This window comes from Myotis brandtii, unplaced genomic scaffold (genome assembly GCF_000412655.1).
Source record: "Myotis brandtii unplaced genomic scaffold, ASM41265v1 scaffold1031, whole genome shotgun sequence".
NCBI lineage: Eukaryota > Metazoa > Chordata > Mammalia > Chiroptera > Vespertilionidae > Myotis > Myotis brandtii.
The window spans coordinates 333222-346695 of NW_005353465.1; the positions used below are offsets into that span (position 1 = coordinate 333222).

Below are 13474 nucleotides of genomic sequence, written 5' to 3' on the forward strand. Positions count from 1 at the left end.
AGTAAAAATATAAAGAGAAAAAGAAGGAAAACCTTTCATTAAGGAAAGGCCTTTGTTTTCCTTTCCTTGGAAGAAGAGAGATGCTTATTTCCCATTTTTAAGCGATGAAGTTAGAAATTGACCTAGGGTTGACTTTCATCTTTTGTTATGCTGGACAAACTCAAAAAGACCAACATCCACTTGTTCCTAAATGGCGAATTTTTCAATTAAAGCTGAAAGAGTTACCATGCAGGACAAATGAAAAGAACTCACAGTTCGCTGGGTCCACTGGATATTTCATCTCTGTTTTTCTCATTTGTCACATGCTCCTTGAATGTGGGAGGGGCTGTGTAGCTCAGCCTGTCTCTTGGCTCTGAAAGTTGAGAGAGATGATGCAGACTGGCAACAGATTTCTCTAGAACACCAGTTGCTAGAACTGGAACACCAAGTGTTGGAAGTAGGGAGCCTTGAGACTGGGGGAAATCTTTATATGACCACTGATCCTATGCAGTCTTTACCCTTGCATAGATATGCGACTACAGAATTTTAAGTCAACGGGACTACAGACTCTCAAGTAAGTGAGTATAAATATAGAGAAGGTACAAGTTTGTCCAGGGCAGGAACTGTATGTCTAACTCTAATGCATCTTTCAATCTAATGCCTGGTATATAATTGATGGCACTCAGTAATGCTGAAGTTAAACTTAAGTGAAATTTAGACTTTAGCTTTTCTACTTTTAGCTGTTTTTGCAAAGATTTGGTTGGCTCAAATAGGGAGCTTGAAAATAGAGGAGCATACTAAACAAAACTTAACATTGTACCCCCCAGGGTAAAGAAATTCCATTCCCATGGAGCTAAATCAGGGCTGAGTCACTAGGTGAAGGAAATTTACACACAAAATTTTACTTAATTCAATGTTGGGTTTCATAGCACCCAGAGACTCTTGGCCACTTGGAATACAGGAAGAGAAATTGCAGCTCCTGACTCACTGCTGAGTTCTAGGCCTGGACTTCAGGAATGGATGGGCTTTAGGAATCTCTGAACTCATGCAATTGTATGCAAAGTTTTGTCTGTGTGCTGTGCCTTTTCCTTGGGAGGAGGCCTCACTTTGGTTATGGTTTCAAAGAAATCCACTTCCCCCAAAAGGCTAAGAACCCAGGTTTAGGCTGAGAGTCCCAGAGTGACCTATCTTAAGATCATTGCAGCTTACATCTGAGCAGCACATCAATGTTCTCTCTATGAATGTCTTCTAGGCTCGCTGCAGAACTGGACCAACACATTTCCACTTGTCTTGTCTGATTTTGCTATCACCAGTATTTCTGGGTGAACTGAGAATTTTGAACCCCACATCCCATTCAGGGGAAAGAAAATAAAAATAAAACAAAAACAAACAAGAAAAACCTTTTAGGGAGGTAGAAAGGAATGAGAACAAAAGAACAAAATGTGGTGGTGGGCGGAATAAAGCAATGAGGAGGAAGATGCGGCTGGCAACTCGGCCTTTCCCTGGTGTTCCAGGCCTGTGGCACGGCCCTGCGCCTCACCCCTCCTGGGTTTCTCTGGCACTTGAGCGCCCGCGCTGTGGACCTGTCTTTGTCCCACATGGACCCGAGGCTGCGTGCGGTGGGAAACCGGGGCGCCGTGGCGCTGGAACTGCTGTTGCCGCCCCAGCATCAGGGGGCGCTGGTGCTTAGGGGGATGCTGCCGCCGCCCCGCGTCCCGCCTCGGCCTTGCCGGCTCTGAGAATTGCTCTGGGGTGGCCGCCTCTGCCCTCAGGTCCCGGCCGGCAACTGTCAACCGCAGCAAGGCTGTCCTCATCCTATGGGTAAAAATCGAGTGGGTGGCATGTGACTTCTTCTGTGACAGCTATTTCTACAGTTTATTTGGTAGCAAATAATCTGAATTGATCTGTGATATTAATTTTTTTTTGTTATTCCTCACTCGAGGATATTTTTCCATTGATTTTCAGAGAGAGTGGAAGAGAGAGGGAAAGACAGAGAGAAACACCGATGTGAGAGAAACACATCGATTGCCTCCTACACAAGCCTTGACCAGGGCCTGGGCCAGGCAGGAGCCTGCCACAGTATATGCCCTTGGCCGGAATAGAACCCAGGACCTTTTGGTCCATAGGCTGAAGCTCTATCCATTGAGCAAAACAGGCTAGGGGAATCTGTGATATAAATTTATCTACTGTAGTCCATTATTTACACTTAAATTTTTTATTTTCTGAAAAATATATATATTTTTGCCTGGCCAGCGTGGCTCAGTGGTTGAGCTTCGACCTATGAACTAGGAGGTCATGGTTCAATTCCTGGTCAAGGCACATGCCTGTGTGGAGCATGCAGGAGGCAGCCAATCAATGATTCCCTCTCATCATTGATATTTCTATCTCTCTCTCGCCCTTCCTCTCTGAAATCAATAAAAATATATTTAGAAAATATTTTCAGTCCCCAAAACACTGTAACATTTTGAGGGCAGGGACATAGTGGTTCCATCTTTGTCCATTCTGTTGCAGTGATCACACACTGATCTTAACAAAAATGTTTGAACATTCCTCAATATACTTGTGTGTATATTTATTTTTAAACTAGAGGCCCCGGTGCATGAAATTTGTGCACTGGGGGGGGGGTCCCTCAGCCTGCCTGCGCCCTTTCACAGTCAGGGAGCCCTCAGGGGATGTCCAACTGATGGCTTAGGGAGCGGGCCTAAGCCATCAGTCGGACATTTTTAGCTCTGCCACAGCAGCAGGAGAGGCTCCCGCCACAGCTGCTGTGCTCGCCAGCTGTGAGTCTGGCTTCTGGCTGAGCAGCACTCCCCCTGCATTGAGCGTCTGCCCCCTAGTGGTCAGTGCAGGTCATAGTGACCAGTCATTCTGCCGTTTGGTCTATTTGCATATTAGCCTTTTATAATATAGGATTATATACATTTACTTCTGTACTAATACATAATGGTCATTATAAAACATAAACAAAAATACTAATTTCTAAAGGGGAGATGATTAAACATAAGTAAAATTTTAATATTTACTTCCCTCATCCCAATTGTCTGCACACCCCTGTGTATGTGTCCAACTTTAAGGATTAGCCTTCTATAGCCCCTAGTATACACCAAGCCTTATATGTGGATAGTCAATCACTATTTATTGTCTAGACCTAAAATCATGCTTTTTATTGTTACTATCAGAACATGCCAGTTCTGACATTTACTATGTGGCCTTGGGCATGTCATTAACCTTTTGTGCTCAGTTTCCTTATCTACGAATAGAGACAAAACTGTACCTGCCACATTAGGTTGTTATGAGGATTAAATAAGCTAATATATGTAAAGTGCTTAGGACAGTGATGGAGTATTGTAACCACTGTATGAGTTAGCTATTATTACTTATGTTTATATCCAGATAAAGAAATCAAGGCATAAAATACCTAGGTAACTTGCTCAAAGCCAGGGATAGAATCCAATTTAGCCACTTAATATCTATAATCCCAAGTACTTTTTGGTTACCAACCAAGAAGCAAGATTTTTTGACCAATGCAACTTTCTGATGTCAGGTTCTTGATTCTTTATAATATAAAAGACTCTCTAGCTCTGAAGAGCACTGGCTTATAGAGGAAACTCGCAATCCTGTAGATTCTACTAGTAAATGAAGCTCCGAACTACTCTTGGGCATTATCAATGAGAAAGCAAAAAACTGCTCCTGACATTGGGGAGTTGGTCTGACGTAGCTAATTCTCAGTGTTGTTTGAAGCTGGCCTGGTGCTCACAGCTAGGCCATGTTATTGTCCTGTTGGACATAATCTCACAGAATACAAATATCAGACCAGGCCATTTGAGACCACTGCTATAATCTTGTCTAAGCACAGACAAAAAGCAAGGTCACTGTGCCACCACAAAATACCAAACATCCTTGTCTCCTGGCTAATATGAGTGACTGCTACTTCTTTACCTATTACAGATACAGCCTCACTGTAGTCTAGCTCCCTGGAGATAAGTTTTTTGAGATATCCAAACATAGCATTGTCCTTGCTTTCTGACAGCACCAAATCTGGAGCAAACTGTTATCTTGGACCCTCCCCCAACTCACCTCACTGAAGATCAAATCCTATAATAGGTTCTTTCTAACACTTTCTACTGAGATGCCCTTAGTTCCCCATGGTGTGCATTTTCTGTAGCTGTAATGAGTAATAAACCCTACCTGCTCAACTATATATGTGTTCCTGTTGGTCTTTGACACCAATATCTTCAAACTATGTCCTAGAGATAATTCAGGAACTTTGAGAGCACCCATTTTTCCCATCTGTTTATCTACCCATACCCTATCTCAGATTCCTCTCCAGGTCCCCACCCAAGAGATGCACTTTTGAAAGCCAATACTCTAAGGGCACTGTATTTAGATTTTTGAGTTAAGAGCTCTCAGCTCTGCCACTCACTAGCTGTGACTTTGGGCAATTAACCTCTTGGTTAGTTAATATATATATAAAGTGACTGCAACATACCTTCATACAGTAAATGATCAATATGATTTTTTGTTTCATTTTCTAAATTAACAAACAAACACACCCTTTCTTACTTGCCCTTTGTCCCCCTGAGATTTTGGGCATTCGCCCTGTTCCTATTCCCTCTGAGGTGACCAGGGCAGGAATCTGTCCAGGCTCTTGCTCTGTGAGCTGAAATAGCTCTTGATGATACTTTGTGGCCTATGGCCACAGTCTATTGATGTGTTTGACAAGAAAACCGAATAAAGTAATATTGCCTCCAAATATTGTTTTTGGAGTTAACCATTTTTGACATTTGAATTATTTTCTGGTATAAACAACTCAGGAAAATGTATTCTTTTTGGTTTAGTGTCACGCAGGCCTGGTGTAGATAAAGCTTTTAAAGACTTAAGGAGAACTCTAGGTACCTTTTGATCTCATCCTGTTGCTTCCAAGAAAGCTTCTTTAGCAACATGTGTTCTTCACGAAGACGAAACAAACTGTCCTCCATTTCTTCCTGGCTCATTTTGCTCAAAGTTGGTTGAATTTTAATATTCTTACCTAAAGTCCCAGGAGAGGGTAAATGGAGATTATTTTTACATGTCATTTACAAAACCCATCAGGTCTTTCATCACATTTTGTCCAGAGGGCTTAAATCTATCTTAGGTCAAGTATTTAAGAGGAAATGAAGAAGTTTATGAAATGCATACTAATGGATCTCTTTATTATTCCATATCACTCCTGAATAAGGAATATCATTCCATATCATTCGAGCATGAGATATGACTCAACTTTCTGTCTAGAAAGTACATAATCTTAAAAAATATCAAATAGGGCTGTTAGACTACTTAATTTTTTATTTTTTATTCTATTTTTCTCCTTATTAGATAATTTGGACCTAGACAAGGATTGTGCCCACAGCCATCTTTAAATCTCCCATAAGGGAAAGGATAGAAACCTTTCTTAATTTCCAAGAGTCATCTCATTTGTTTTTGTGGTCTGGAGAAACTGCCCCAAAACTGCCTCCTTGGAACAGAGCCTCTGCTTGGTCTAATCAAGGAAATTAGAGCATACTTTTCTTTCTTTCTTTCTTTCTTTCTTTCTTTCTTTCTTTCTTTCTTTCTTTCTTCTTTAAAAATATACTTTATTGATTTTTTTACAGAGAGGAAGGGAGAAGGATAGAGAGTTAGAAACATCGATGAGAGAGAAACATCAATCAACTGCCTCCTCCACACCCCCAACTGGGGATGTGCCCACAACCAAGGTACATGCCCTTGACCGGGATCGAACCAGGGACCCTTCAGTCCGCAGGCTGATGCTCTATCCACTGAGGCAAACTGGTTAGGGCTCTTTTTTTTTTTTTAAAGGAGCTGGAAGCCCTTTTATTTTCTGTTTAAAATCCAAGTTTGTTTGTTTGTTTGTTTTCAGGAGCTGGAACCCCTTTTATTTTCTGTTTAAAATCCAACAGTTTTTTGTTTGTTTGTTTTTTAAGGAGCTGGAGAGCATACTTTTCAGTGTGTGAGTGTTCACTGGCCCAGGGTTGGCCCTGATTTTATGGGAATTATTCTAAAACCACAGAGCTCAAAATACAGCTCCTTCCCTGGAATAAAGAGAGCTCAGAACTTTAGTCTCAGAACCACCTTAGCCACCACTATCATCACCTCTCTGATCTATCCTTTGGAAATGATGACAAGTACATCGGGAGAGAAAGATAGAAACATCAATAATGAGAGAGAATCATCAATCGGCTGCCTCCTGCATACCCCCAGCTGGAGATCCAGCCCAAAACCCAAGCATGTGCCATGACTGGGAATCGAACTATGACCTCCTGGTTCATGGGTCGATGCTCAACTATTAGCTACACCAGCTGGGTGACAATGCTTCTCTCTCTCATTCTCTCTCTCTCTCTTTTCCCCCACCTCCTCCTGCCTCTCTAAAATCAATACAAAATATATCCCCAGATGAAGATTAAAATAAATAAATAATAAATAAAAAGCATCCATCCTCAGACATTGTATTTACCTTTCGATGCTGGTATCATTGGAGGTATCAAATCTATGACCCTAACAGGTTCTTTAATGTATTTTTCACCAGGAGGTGTGATGTCATATCAGTTCTCAAGCTGTAAGTGATCCCAGAGGACACTGAAATTGAAAAACAAAAGTCCAGCAAATTACATGCCCTCTGTAGGCTGCACTTAAGTTGTAGCAGGAATTTCTCAACACTCTCATGATAGTATATCACACATCATAGCTTGCTTTTTTAAAAAAATATATTTTTTTATTGATTTTTTACAGAGAGGAAGGGAGAGGGATAGGGAGTTAGAAACATCGATGAGAGAGAGATATCGATCAGCTGCCTCCCGCACACACCCCACTGGGGACGTGCCGGCAACCAAGGTACGTGCCCTTGACTGGAATCGAAATGCCGGCAACCAAGGTACGTGCCCTTGTCTGGAATCGAACCCAGGACCCTTCAGTCCGCAGTCCGACGCTCTATCCACCGAGCCAAACCAGTTAGGGCATCATAGCCTTTAAAAAAAATATATATTTTCATTGGTTTCAGAGAGGAAGGGAGAGGGAGAGATAGAAATATCAATGATGATGAGAGAGGATCACTGATTGGCTGTCTCCCACAAGCCCCCTACTGGAGATGAAGTCCACAACCTGGGCTTGTGCCCCTGACCAGAATCGAACCTGGGACCCTTCAATCTGCAGGCCAAGGCTCTATCCACTGTGGGAAACCGCCTATTGTCTTCACTAGCAGAGAGGTATGGACAAGGAACCCAGAAGGCTGATGATCCTTGAAGCCCTTGCAAAGGTCAGGGCTGTGCACTCATTGTTAGTCCAGACCAGCCGTGGGCAAACTACGGCCCGTGGGCTGGATCCGGCCCGTTTGAAATGAATAAAACTAAAAAAAAAAAAAAAAAAACCCGCGGCCGGATCCGGCCCGTTTGAAATGAATAAAACTAAAAAAAAAAAAGACCGTACCCTTTTATGTAATGATGTTTACTTTGAATTTATATTAGTTCACACAAACACTCCATCCATGCTTTTGTTCCAGCCCTCCGGTCCAGTTTAAGAACCCATGTGGCCCTCGAGTCAAATGCCCACCCCAGGTCCAGACAATGGTAGCTGAAGCAACTTCCCCATTTATTATTATGTAAATCCTTGCTGATGGGCTGGTCTGCCCGTTACTGGAAATTGCCTGCCTAAGGGCTATGGGTGTATCCCAGACCAATAAAAGGTTGGCGCGCCCTGAGCACCAGTGGAAGTCCTTCCTCTTGAGTTGGACTTACCCGACTGGCCCCCCAATATTTCCAAATTATCTCTTGTCTCTTCTTTCATTTATGTGCCGCTCCTCTTCCAGATCCTGAACCCTGAACCACGCGGGACGTGGAGGGAAACATTTACAACAATCCACTGAGCCAAACTGGCTAGGGCCTTCATAGCTTTTTAAAAATATATATTTGTATTGATTTCAGAGTGGAAGAGAGAAATAGAAACATCAACAATGAGAGAGAATCTGACTGGCTGCCTCTTGCATGCCCCCTAACTGGGAATTGAGCCCTCAACCCAGGCATGTGCCCTTGACTGGAATTGAACCTGGGACCATTCAGTCCACAGGCTGACACTTTATCCACTGAGCCAAACTGGCTAGGGCAACATTAACATTTTATTGATCTACTTTCCAGACAATTTAACTTGATTGTGTCATTCACATTCTGTTCTGCAATGTTTCATTTTTTAAAACCACAGTAAGCGGAGAACCTCTTTCCAGTGACATAATGTTAAATGGATCTATACCGATTTCATAGCATGCTTATTTCAAGAAAGCTGAACAATAACCCAAAAGTTGATGTACTTTCACATGTTAGACAACAATCCTAGGATTAAAACAGAATTGAAGCAACCAAAGAAACCATTTTGTTTTAAAGGATATCCCACATTTAAGATTGCTTTTGCGGTTATGCCAAGGTACCCTGTCTTCCCAGCCTCCTTCTGTAGAGAAGTAACATGGAAGAGAACAGAGAGGTAACTGCATCACAGGCCTGGCCCTCTGGAGCAAAAGCCATTTGCAAAAATGGAGCTGTAGTGGAAGAAGAGATGCTGTACTTCTTTAATGTCTGGGCCTAGAGAAGATGGCTTTGTTAATGACCCTTTAAAAATACACCACCAAAGCTCTATACTGCTGTGGAGCAACTGAACAGTAGCACTAACACTGAAATCAAAGAAGCTCTAAAAATGAAATGGAGGTTATAAGAATGTCAGGAAAAAAAAAAATCCAGGAGAGACTGTCAGTGAAGGTGTGATGAAGAAACATCCTAAATCCAATGAAGTGGCCAGATTTAATCTCTCAGGAAAAAAGGAGTGGAGAGAAAATATAAGGACGGAGAATTTATCAATCATTTAAACTCAGTGGAATGAAAGACTAAAAGAATTCCCTTGCAGCCCTGGACAGATAGCATAGTTGGTTAGAGTGTTATCCCCATACATCAGAGTTTTGGGTTCAATCCCCAGTTAGGACACATGTACAAGAATCAACCAATGAATGCATCAGTAAGTGGAACAACAAATCGATGTTTCTCTCTCTTTCAAATTAATTTTTTAAAAAAGAATTCTGCCCTAACCGGTTTGGCTCAGTGGACAGAGTATCGGCCTGCGGACTCAAGGGTCCCAGGTTCGATTCTGGTCAGGGGCATGTGCCTTGGTTGCGGGCACATCCCCAGTGGGGAGTGTGCAGGAGGCAGCTGATGGATGTTTCTCTCTCATTGATGTTTCTGACTCTCTATCCCTCTCCCTTCCTCTCTGTAAAAAATCAATAAAATATATATTAAAAAAAAGAAAAAAGAAAAAGAATTCCCACCTGGCCAGCGTGGCTCAGTGGTTGAGCATCAACCTATGAACCAGGGAGGTCATGGTATATATATATATATCTCCTAGCTAATAAAATACAAAGATGCTAATTGACCATAACTTTGCTATGACCATCAGCCAATCAGAGTGATATGCAAATTAACTGGCAAAAAGATGGCGGCTAATTTGCATACTGCAGGCAGGGCAGGCCACCAGGGCCCCGTGTGCGGCCCTGGGCAGTGCGCCACCTAAGCCCCGCCGCCAGCCGGGACCCAGTGGCGATCCGTGAGCAGGAAAGTGCAGCCCACAGGCAGCACCCAGGAAGGCCTGCTCCTGGGTCCCTGTGGCGATCCCAGAGTAGGAAAGTGCAGCCTGCAGGCAGCACCCAGGAGGGCCTGCCCCCCAGTCGGGCCTGCCCCAGGGTCTCCGCGGTGATCCGTGAGCAGGAAAGTGCAGCCCACGGGCAGCACCCAGGAAGGCCTGCTCCTGGGTTGCCCTGGTGATCCGTGAGCAGGAAAGTGCGGCCCCCAGGCAGCACCCAGGAGGGCCTGCCTCAGGGTCTCCGCGGTGATCCGTGAGCAGGAAAGCACGGCCTGCAGGCAGCACTCCACCCTGGCCACAGCTCAGGGGAGAGAACAACATGCAGTAGAGGCCAGGAGCCTGAGAGATCAACACAGAGGGGTGCTGCTCCATGCCTCCACGGTTTGGCTGGGGGCAGGCCCCCAGCAGAGACACACACACACACACACACACACACACACACACACGGGGCGACTGCTCTGAGCCTCCTACCTGGCTGGGGGCAGGCCCCCAACGGGGACACACACACACACACACGACACCTGCTTTGAGCCTCTGCTGCCAGACTGTGCCCATCAGTAGGACATTCAATGACGGCTCCCGGACTGTGAGAGGGGCAGGCTGGGCTGAGGGAACCCCACCCCCCAGGGCACGAATTAGGGAACCCCATCCCCCAGTGCACGAATTTCCTGCACCAGGCCTTTAGTAATAAATATTTTATTTATTTATTTCAGGGAGGAAGGGAGAGGGAGAGAGACAGAAACATAAATGCTGAGAGAGAATTATTGATCAGCTGCCTCCTGCACACCCCACACTGGGGACCAAGCCTGCAAGATGGGCATGTGCTGTGACCAGGAATCAAGCAGTGATAGGTCGATGCTCAACCACTGAGCCACACTGGCTGGGCAAGTTTATAAGCTCTTTTGAGAATATCTTTGTATGTATATTGCCTAACACAGTACCTGGTATCTGTAGACATATAATAATTTTTCAGCAGATGTAGTATTGCAACATTGGATTGTGACAGTAATTGTTTTTCTTTTTACAATTGGTTTTAATGATTTTTACAAAGTTTTGTATTAATCCCCTCACCCCCTGAGAACACAGTGAGATGAGAGCCATAATGGTATCACAGATCTGAGTAGAAGAGAGAAGGAGGAAAAAAAATTCAAAAAGCAGGTGACAAATATGCTTAAAGGAATGTCAGTAGCATTTTTTTAAAAATATATTTTTATTGATTTCAGAGAGGAAAGGAGAGGGAGAGATAGAAACATCAATGATGAGAAAGAATCATTGATCGGCTGCCTCCTGCACGCCCCCTACTGGTGATCGAGCCTGCAACCCAGGCATGTGCCCTTGATTGCAGTCTGCAGGCCAATGCTCTATCCACTGAGCCAAACCAGCTAGGGCAGTAGCATTTTAGTAGGGAAATAATGCTACAAAAATATTCCTATTCTTTAAAAATTCAAGGGACGAGTAGGCCTGTGTGGCAATATATAGAAGCAGGGTTTTAACATTTCATTTTAATATGGATTAGAGATTTAAGATTTCCTGTATAAGGAATTAACTTTAACAGTTCCAATAAATATTCAAGTCTCTGAAAGGGGAACTGCAGTTGAGTTGAAGGTTTGGGGAAGGGGTCCTCACACTTTTTAAACAGGGGGCCAGTTCACTGTCCCTCAGACCGTTGGAGGGCCAGACTATAGTTTTAAAAAAAACTATGAACAAATTCCTATGCACACTGCACATATCTTATTTTGAAGTAAAAAAACAAAACAGGAACAAATACAATATTTGTATTTGCATGTGGCCCGCGGGCCGTAGTTTGAGGACCCCTGGTTTGGGGGGAGAAGGTAACAAATTATGAAGAGATCCTTGAAGAGAATAGTTTTCCAGTGAGTTAGGGAACCCAGGAGCAGCTGATCTTATGTAAGAGGACAGAGGCAAATGAGATGTAAGCACTGAGAAAGATACTTGGAACAGAGCCGAAGAAAGACTGTGGAGAAAAGTGTAGTCTCCGTAACTGGATTGTATGAATGCTCATAAAGGATGGTAGAAACTCCTGGAATTTGCATTGAACTTAATCTGACAAATATTACTGTGTGTCCATTTTGTTCAATTGCTACTAAAAGAAAAATAGAGCCCTTGCTCTCAGGAAGTGAATAATTAAGAGGAAAAATGAGCCCTGGCCAGTTTTCTCAGTGGTTAGAGCATTGGCCTGTAGACTGAAGAGTCACGGGTTTGATTCCTGGTCAGGAGCATGTACCTTGGTTGCAGGTTCCCCAGCCCCAATAGGGGTGTGTGTGAGAGAGGCAACCAATGATGTGTGTCTCTCTCCTTTCCACTGCCTCTAGAAATCAATGGAAAAAAATATCCTCAGGTGAGGATTAAAAAGAAAGGGGGTTGGGGGGAGAATGAGAGAAGCACATGTTTAACTGTGAGGTAAAATATATAAAGTCAATCAATCAAAGAAAAACAAAACAAAGTGAGAGAGGAAAGGAACACTGAGGCTCACATTCACTTGAAGGATCAGATAAAGCATTATGGAGGGAGGGTTGTTGGAGTCTAGGAGGGATTTTGGCAGGTTCCATACAGAGGACAGTTTGAATAGAGTCAGGGATGGGCAAAGAGCAGAGTGGTCTTGCACAATAGCAGGTAGCCATGACGAGTTTAAGAAAAGAGTTGTGAGAATTAAAGTGCATATTTTGGAAGACCTTGCCTTTAAAATAGAGGTGTTCTATTCATTCTGTCAAAATGGCCAGCAATTTATGTATTTTGAGCAAAAGAGCATTAAAGTTAGAGCAGCAAAAGAGCTGTAGGAAGACTCATCTGCTGTTAATTAGAAAGACTGGCAAAGAGGAGGAGTGTTAAGAGGATAGATATTGCCATGGTTCCAGCAAGAAGCTTTGAAATGGGAGGGGTATTAGGGGAGGGGTGGCAGAGTGGGATGAATCACAAAGACCCCGAGGAAGGAGAATCAAGACTTGGTAATTAGTTGGATGTGGGATGGAATAAAGAGGGTGACAGGATTAAAGATGACCTAATGATGTTGTGCCTAATGCCTTGGGAGACTGGTGGTACAATAAAAAATGAATAAACTATTTCACTGTTCTCAAAAACACCCCATGGAAAGAAATAGGAGACCATAAATATGTATTAGATATAAACTTACAGTTTTTGCTTCCTCCAGAGAGTCCGCTCTAATTCCTTTCTCTGACTTTTGTGGTGTCCTCTAGTACTCTAGAATCCTCTTGTCTGCCTGGCTTATTAAGAGAGGAGTTAATACAGTTCTGTTTAGCTCTTCAGATGTTAACTCCTTGTGGAGCAGAGCTGGAAGGCTATGCTTTTTCTCTATGCATATTGTAGTTGGAGAAAGAGCACCTAAAAGAATGCTTAATACACCAATTTCTCAACTAAAACTAAAGCTGAAAACATTTGTTTCATTTGAGATTAATAGAAATTTTTTGGTGTTAGTAGAATGATCTTTAAATCTCTCCCTGAAAGGTAACAACAGGGGAGATTTTCTGGATACCTGAGATCTCTTTGAAGAGAACAAACCATGCTCCACTGGCAGGAACAATGTGCCAGAACCCTTTCAAGGAAAAGCATGTATATCTTCCATTTAACTGTGACCATAGTTTCCAAACCAAATACTGGGATGTAATTATGCAACAACAGGAACTGATATTTGAAAATAAGAAGTTCGTTAAATCCTGCATGGCTAGTCACTGCATTCATATTATACATTAAGTGGAATATGGTCTCAATTATTACATGAAATTCTCTCTTTCATGCACTCATTGTGTGCATTGGGAAAGCTCCCATTCTGGTTACTGACAGGAAATGCAGGGATTCCTAGGAGGGTAAGAAA

The 13474-nt window shown here is 43.1% G+C and overlaps 1 protein-coding gene across 6 annotated transcripts in view; it reads right to left on the bottom strand.

Annotated features, from left to right (window-relative positions):
• RPGRIP1 (retinitis pigmentosa GTPase regulator interacting protein 1) overlaps positions 1 to 12881 on the bottom strand; it is a 61366-nt gene extending 48485 nt beyond the window's left edge. For all 6 annotated transcript variants that reach the window (XM_014537050.1, XM_014537055.1, XM_014537058.1 and 3 more), the window contains exons 1-5: positions 12776 to 12881; positions 6470 to 6591; positions 4876 to 5008; positions 1520 to 1794; positions 253 to 352 (exon numbers count right to left, since the gene is read on the bottom strand). In XM_014537050.1, coding sequence (XP_014392536.1) covers positions 253 to 352; positions 1520 to 1794; positions 4876 to 5008; positions 6470 to 6488 — 527 coding nt within the window. In that variant the 5' untranslated portion in view covers positions 6489 to 6591; positions 12776 to 12881. The remainder of the gene's footprint in view (positions 1 to 252; positions 353 to 1519; positions 1795 to 4875; positions 5009 to 6469; positions 6592 to 12775) is intronic.
• Between the last annotated feature and the right edge of the window lie 593 nt (positions 12882 to 13474).